Source organism: Oryzias melastigma, linkage group LG22 (genome assembly GCF_002922805.2).
Source record: "Oryzias melastigma strain HK-1 linkage group LG22, ASM292280v2, whole genome shotgun sequence".
Lineage (NCBI taxonomy): Eukaryota > Metazoa > Chordata > Actinopteri > Beloniformes > Adrianichthyidae > Oryzias > Oryzias melastigma.
Window position 1 is genome coordinate 8,010,093 of NC_050533.1, and position 7,904 is coordinate 8,017,996.

The 7,904-nt window shown below is 41.1% G+C and overlaps 1 protein-coding gene across 8 annotated transcripts in view; it reads left to right on the forward strand.

The window, feature by feature from the left end:
• meis2a (Meis homeobox 2a) overlaps positions 1-2,727 on the forward strand; it is a 91,544-nt gene extending 88,817 nt beyond the window's left edge. For all 8 annotated transcript variants that reach the window (XM_024295255.2, XM_024294936.2, XM_024295021.2 and 5 more), the window contains one exon: positions 1,000-2,727. Coding sequence is in view for 4 of the 8 variants with exons in the window: in XM_024294936.2 (XP_024150704.1) it covers positions 1,000-1,295 (296 nt within the window). In the remaining 4 variants the exon portion in view is untranslated. The remainder of the gene's footprint in view (positions 1-999) is intronic.
• Positions 2,728-7,904: the final 5,177 nt, after the last annotated feature.

Genomic DNA, 7,904 nt, shown 5'->3' on the forward strand with positions numbered 1-7,904 from the left:
GCGGTCATTAATCTTGGCCTCTGCTGTCCCCCTGTCCTCCTTCGCCCCTTTACCGGGGCCCTCCAGTGTAATTTCTTAATTGCAGTGTACGAAGGTGCAGGAATGCAGAGAGTGAGCATGCCGAGTGACCTCGCGCCGACCTCTCCCCTCCTATTACAGCTTCTAAATCCCCCAGGGGTTCACATTACAAAGCAGACCCCCAATCCCAGACCCGGGACCCCTGGCTCTTACCTCTCCCCAAGGTCCAGGTCTCTGGACCGGCCGTGTTCCCATACTCCAGTCCCAGGCTCCAGCAACACCCCCCCCCACCTGATTACAACAAACAGTCGTGTGAAAAGCCTCTCCTGCGTCCTGGGTCTCATCACAGTTTGAGAGATGACAGCATGCTGGGCTCTCTACACGTCACAAGTGGGGTCCACCTTAGAAGTTCCTCCCTGCCTCCTTTTATCTCCAAAAACCCACATGCAATGATGAGTAAGCTTAAAGCGCTCCCGTTCTTGGGATTAAAACAAGCCTTTTAGTGTTGCTGATATAACTAACTGAGGCCTAAATTATTCAAAAGCTTCTTTAAAGGATTCTAAATCAAATCGAGAGACGCGTCCTCTGCGTCGTCGCGGAATTGACTGTTCCACTTGTAAAAAGTATTAGCACATCTCCCCGTCGATACGCCTGCTTGGTTTTCCTGCAGGACTACAGCGTCTGCGGATGACTGGGGGATCATTTTCCAACCTGAGACCCGACCACAACGCTATTGGGCATTGTAAACCACTCACCATGGCCTAAAAATAGCCCCGCGCAATAATGTCTCTCTTTACTTGTGGAAGCTAAAAGCTCTCCGACACACACGATGTCATAAAAATCTGCTAAGCTCTTTGTTGGTGAAGTTGAGTTGAAATTGAATTAAAGGCCGTTAATGGAGAAGGAGCGTGCCAAAGCTGCAGTCGGGGAACACTTTTATTGACTGCATCAATACATTTCCTCTTTTTCCGTCTCTCGCAGGTCTGCCAGGCATGCCAGGGGAGTATGTACCTCAGAGCAGTCCTATCGGCATGACCATGGCCCCACACGCCTACGCCAACCCTCATCCGATGACCTCTCACCCCGCCCACCTTCGACACGGACCCCCACTCCGTGGGTACCTACCAGACCACGCCCACCACCCTCACCACGCCATGCTGATGCACGGAGGACCCTCGTCACACCCGGGAATGCCCATGCCTGCACAGAGGCCCCCTTTGCTCACCCCCATTGACCCCACTTCTGGAGGACAAGGCATGGACATCCATGCCCAATAGAATAAGGGAACTCTGTTACCACAACAGGAGCTACAACCACAAAAAAAATCCAACCACAAATCCTATTTTGAGACTATTTTTCAGAATCAAAGCAAAACCCTTTTGACCAGAATTTGACACTTAAAGAAGCAGAATTCCAGACGAGCTGTGATACTTTTTTTTAAAAAAAAAGAAAAACTTGTCAATTTTGTTACTTTCATCCAAAAGAAGGACCAAGCTGGCAGGAACACTTTGTAAAGTCTTCAGCTTTTGGTAAAGAGCATCAAAAAGATGTGTGCGAGGAATGGACACACACTGACAACACACACAATCGTAAACAGTACACTTTTGTGTGACACAATACTATCACTCCGGAAGATAAAAAAAAAAGAAAAAAGAAACAACGGAAAGACTCCAAGAGTTATAACTACTGTAGTATAAAAAGTATAGATAAATAAGTTAAAACTTGTGCTTTTTTTTTGTTTTGTTGATCACATGGTTTATGTTTCCTGAGCTAGTTTTAGAACGAAAGGTCAACCTTTTTTTCTCTTTCACACTGTGTGTGCTCCTTCCTAGAGGAGAAACTGTCAGCACAGCACTAGAAAACGAAACACAAAATAAGAAGATCTCAAAAAAAAAAAGGCTTCAAACCACAACCAGGCCCCGCCCCTCCTAAGAACAGGGGCATGATGGGAAAAAGGCTGCTAAAAATGACACCGGATCTCTCCAGAAGATTCAGTTTGAACATTTTTCATGCCCTTCTGTTTTTTCCCTCCCCTTTTGATTCATCAATGAATGTTCGCCCCGTAAAGGAAAAAAACAAAAAACAAAAAAAAAAAAGTTCTTTGTTTGAATCGCCCAAGCACTGGATTGTGTTGGTTTTCTACATTTTTATTTTAATATATTTTTTGTACCCTCGGACTCTCGCTGGGAAGAGCCTATCGAAGGACGTTTGGTGGAACGGAAACATCCCGCATCGCTTCTTGGTTTTCAACACGCCTGCCATGAGGACAGTACAGTACTGACACAAACGCTGTGGCACTGGAGGAGCATTTTGAACCGTGGATGCACCAACCGGAAACCGGAAAAGAAAAAAAAAAAAACTTAAATTATGAACTCAATGCTTTTGGGAGAAAAAAAAAGCTGAGAGAATATTGTAACAAACTTCGTACAGAGTTCAGTCTATTAATTGTTTCATGTTAGATATTCTATGTGTTTACCTCAATTGAAAAAGAATGTTTTTGCTAGTTTCAGATCTGCTGTGGCATTGATATTGTATGTCCATGAATTCCTTCCTTTTTCAGCACGTGTTCCTCACTAGATGATAAGATGCCGTCTCCCTTAAGCTTTGTCAAAAATACATTAAATACTTGTATGAGGACTGTGACGTAATGTTTAAAAGGTGTTCAGTCACAAAATGCTGTAATAAATATTTCATTTTTGATTTTTGTTAGATTTTTGTGTGATTAACTGTGTGGCATACAACCTTTCTTTCATCTGTCGTTCCATGAAATATTGTTTGTTTGCATGTGAAATTTGTTTTTGCACGATGTCATAAAAGTTCCCACTTTCTTTAAAAAAAAAAAAACAGCTTTTTTGAAACCCTGAAGTCTCATTTAAGGTTTGAATGCTCCTTTAAAATGACGACAACTAGCATAAAGAAAAAAACAAACGATGGCAATTCATTTAGGCTCACAAATGTCCCCTTTAAGTGTTAAAAAGCTGACAGATGCAAATTGAGAAGCAAATCACGAGGCAAATTTTGGTTTTACGCCAGAAGATAAACTGCAGTGACATGACAGCACAAATTATAATAATAGGGGGAAAAAGTCACTTTTAAATTAATTTAATCAAAAAAAGTGATTTAAATATTTTATGTCCATTTAAAAAAAATATATAAATCCATTTTATTGTTCCTTTTTGTTTGATTAAAACAGAAAAAATGCATGATCATGATAATAATGAAGAGGTCTTGTGTTGTTTCCTCGTTCCCAGTGAGAACCGACTCCTCCGTGTGAGTGCTGCTGCTGCTTCTTGTCGTTTAGCAGCGCCCCCTGTCAGTTGATTTGGGAACTGTGCAGTGTAAAAAGCCTATCTCCTCTTTTTTTTTTTCTTCCAATCTTCTGTCCGTGTTTGCCCGCGGCCGCCTAAATCTTCGCCTCAAACCACAAATGACGGAATCACTTGACCTGAAATGTTTTTTTTTGCCCTTCAAACAAAAAAAGTTGAGCTGGATTGTTGACTTCTTTTCTTTTCTTCCACTTTCAAATCTTTTTTTTTTTTGCTTTCCAATTTAAAATCCTCCATGTTTTTGTTTATTTATGTATTTATTTGTTTTAATTAACGAAGATTTTACGCAAAAATTATACTATTATTGGTGATAACACTCTTTTTGTTTATTTAAATTTCTTTTTTTAAAATCGACTTTCTATTTTTGTCACAACTAATTTTAAAATGAGCAAATTGGTTGGTTTTTTTATTTTTATTTTTTTTATTTATTTTTCTGTTTATTTGTTGTATTTTATTTAATTATATGATTTTTATAAACAGGTTTCTGCGCAATAAAAGACGATTCGATTTTTAAAAAGTAAATATTAATTAAATCTTAAAGAAAAACATATAAAATAAATGGATAAAATTATATTTTTTATTATTAAATGATAATTTGAATCCTTTATTTAAACCGATTTTTTTAAATCGGCTCCAAGTTTTGACGCAAGGCCTTAAACTGTGATTAAAAGCTGTTTTTACGCATCGCACTGCAGTTTGGTTAATGCAGCAACCCTCAAAATATTTCAAATGAGAAGATTCTTTTGTTTTGTCTCTTTTTTATTCAGTGGAGAAAGCGGAAGGAAGAACCCCGCCGTTTTGTGCGGAGATTATCTGATGAAAAAGAGAGAAACGCGAGGATTACTGTGGATGGAGAGGATTTTAATATTAATAGTTTTTTTTTCTCCACTCTTTTCTTTTTCCACTCCACTCCACCACCACCTCCTCTTTCTCCTCCTCCTCCTCCTCCTCCTCCTCACCTCCTCCCCGATGAGCCAGAAGGTAGATTGCCTCTGCTGCTTTCCTTTTTGCCGATTCGGTGTGACAGGGATGATGGATGATCCAGCCGAGCTAAACAACTCCTCCCCTTCATCTCCTCCCTGTCAAAGCCAGTCCGGGCTGCTGCTGCAGGAATAAAATAAGGAATATATTCCCTCTGCTCTGCTGCACAATGCAGCCCGGCTCTTCTGGAAGATTTTTTTTTTCATGCAACAATATTAAAAGTCCACACACAAGTAACGCGCGTGAGGTTTTCCTGGAGCGCATCACTAAAAGTGGAGTTTGGGTTGCATCTAAAAACACTCTCCTATAAGTTTTAGTTTCTGTTTTTTTTTTCCTTTTTAAATTTGTGTTATGAAGATAAAAGCTCGCGCGCGCACGCACGCGCGGGCGGGGGTCTGTCCTTCGCTCTGCAGCTGGCTTTTACGCGCGGTGGGACGGTTTGTAGGGGTTATTTGCGCGCGCGCACTGCCCTTCTTTCCCCCTTTTGAAACATTTCAGCAGTTTTTTTTTTTTTTTTGGCCATAAGGTGTTTCTATGACGACGTTCTGCAGGCCTGCGTGAGCGGGTCAGAGGCGGGGGTCCCTGGGAGAAAAAAGGCCGCATTTGGCTGATCATTTATCAATGTCAACCGCATAATGATTCTCCCTGCAGTCCCCCTATTGATGAGGATAATTACATTAGCTCAGAGTGACTGATCAATAAAGCCGAGGGAAAATGGTTTATTATAGCACCACCAAAAGGCTTTCTGGGGGACAGAGGTGGGTTTTTTCCTCTCTTTTTGTCTTTTTTTTTTAAAGCAGGAGGCAGGCGAGTTTATCTGTGTAATCCACAAAGGAAATCATGTGAGAAAACTTTTCCATTAGGCACTTATCCTTATTTTGCAAAAAGTTCCCCATTCTTTTGATTTCAAAGTGATTTTTTTTCCTGAAAAACAATTCTCCTTTAAAGGAAAGAAAAACATATATTACGCATTTCCAAGAGAAAATCTATTGTAAAAAGTGAGTAAAAAAGAGAGCAAATGAAATAGTTTTATAAATATCTTTAAAGAAGAAAAAGCGGATGAAAAAGGCGCAAAGCCGGTCAGTAAACGCGCGTCTGACCTCGCCTCCCCTCCCTGCAGGCCGTGCCTCAGCCTCGCTCCTTTCTTTTTCGTGTGTGTGTTCTTTAATTGTCAACAACTTATCCCCTGCAGGAATGTTGCAAACTCTCCCGCTTTAATTCTCTGTGGTGCTGTGCGCCAGCTTCCATTTACCGCTGATGAACGCGTCTGCAGGAGACAGCTCCATTATCTATTTATCATTTATGATAGGATTTCCGCAGACAATGGGAAGGGAGAAGCGCGGCTACAGATAGTCCCACTGATGAGGACTCTCCTTTGGCCTTTTAGCGCGCGCGTAATGGCGCAATTGATAAATAGGAAATTACTGATTTATCTAAAAATACATTTCATATTATTTTAAAGCAAAAAAAAAATTCTGTCATTTCAGAAGTTTTTTTTTCACACTTCAGTGATGCCTGTCCTCTTAAAAAATGGGTGACTGTCACCCCCCACCCTCCCCTTTACACACTTCCATGCCACAAAAATAATTTTTAATGATGTAAAAAATTATAATTAGTCAAATAACATAGCTACGGGGCTCTGGGATGGAGCTGAAAATTGCAGTGGTCGGTCTGGAAGCTGCTGGAGATGAATAAAGGAGGGCATGCCAGCGCAGAATAAATAAAGCGCAATAAAAAGGGAAATAGCCGGAGTTTAGTCAAGCCTTGAGGTACTCAAACCTTTGTTTCATTCAGTTAAGATTTAATTAGGCGAGCCTCTGGCCCCCCCTTTTTTCTCATTATATTGCCTTTTTTTCCAGCACTGTGTTCCAATCGCCTCCAGGTTGTCAACATTTGACCGCTTTCTTTTTTTTCTCATGGGGAGAAGCCATAAGATTCGCAAATAAATCCGGCATTATTCCATTATGAAGCTACAATCCGAACAGTGGGGGAAGAATAGATCGATTTCCTTAATTTATGGGCTGTTGTCCTTTTTATTCCTAATTTTCTTGGGTTATTCTGAGAGGCTTAGAAATATCTTGCGGGTAGCCGAGGGCAGCAAAGTGAGACATTTCACAAGAACTGTAAATAAGAGAAGAGGACTCAGGAGAGGGGGAGGGGGAGGTGGGGGGCACTCCCAGAGTGGATTTCTCAAAATATGAAGACAAAAATAAGACATTTCTCCCGGGTATTGATTAATGATTCCAAAAGCCCGGCGCGCTTTTAAATCCATTAATTAATAACTCCAGTGTTGGTGACGCGCTCCACACCACCACCACCACACCCCTCCAGCGCGCTGCTATTATGGCGACCCCTTCTGGAAGCCTGGCTAAACTTGTTTATGGCACTAGAAGGGGGTTCGCCTCTCTTGTTGTGACACAAACACAGCCGCTTTTCATTTTCCCTTCCTCAGATTTTCACTTTTGGAGAGAATCCTCCGTGCGCTTTTACGCATTCCTGCCCGTGGGCGCGCCGGCGCAGCAGTAAACGTGACCTCCAGAGAGCCTCTCCTCTAATTTATTCGCAGGTATAAAGCTCCTTGCGCATGTATTAGGAGGCCGCGTTGATGGTGAAATCGATAAAGATGGATTGCAGGGTCAGCGCGCGCGCGCGCTCCGCACCTGGGGACTTGTTGCCCGGCTGTTTGCGCGCGCGGAGAGAAATGAGCGGTTAATAATATGCGGGCGGCAGGCAGGCTAAGCTGGAGGGGTCTGCAGAGCAGAGCGCGCGGCATCAGGCCTCAAGTCACCCCAGCCGGGGGGCCTCAAGGACCCGGCCAACACCGCCCTCATTAATCACGGCCCACTTGAAGATTAGAACTGAAAGCAGGCCACAGAACCGGCAACCATTACCGTCTCGGGTGGCGCTTCAAACCGCCGCTTACTTTTCAAAACAAAAGTCAAGGCGCTCAAATAAGACAAAAAAGGAGGTTTTTACAGATCACGTGACCCCCCACAAATGTACAAATTTATTATAAACAGCTAATAATATTTATGATTATAAATACATTTAGTAATTAAAGCCTAATTGTGTTTATATTTTATTAATATAGCTTACATGAAGTAACAGAATAGACATTTTCACTAATTTAATAAAAAAATAAAATAGATATTACAGAAGAAAAATGTTAATATTTTTTACCCTTAGAGAACTAAATATTTACATGATTTTCAATATGTTACATTTTTCCGAGTGTCACGGGTCCAGGAATGAGTGGATCAAAGTCCAAATCTACAGTATCATTAGTATTATTTTTCCTCTCAAATGTTTTTTAAGATTTAAGATGTTTTTATTTTCCATTTTGTTACATAAGCCACAGTTGAAAATGGAAAACTACTCTTATGATCCATTTTCTATGAGAAATATTTTATATTAGGTATTTTAAATCGGGTAAAAATTACCCGACTAACTGCAACTTTTTACAGCAAAAGTGATCTAGGGTTAAATAAATGTAAAAAATCCTTAAATCAGGACCAATAATCAAACAAACGTATTGATTTGAATAAATGACCTCAAAACAAAAGTAAATGTGTCAAAATC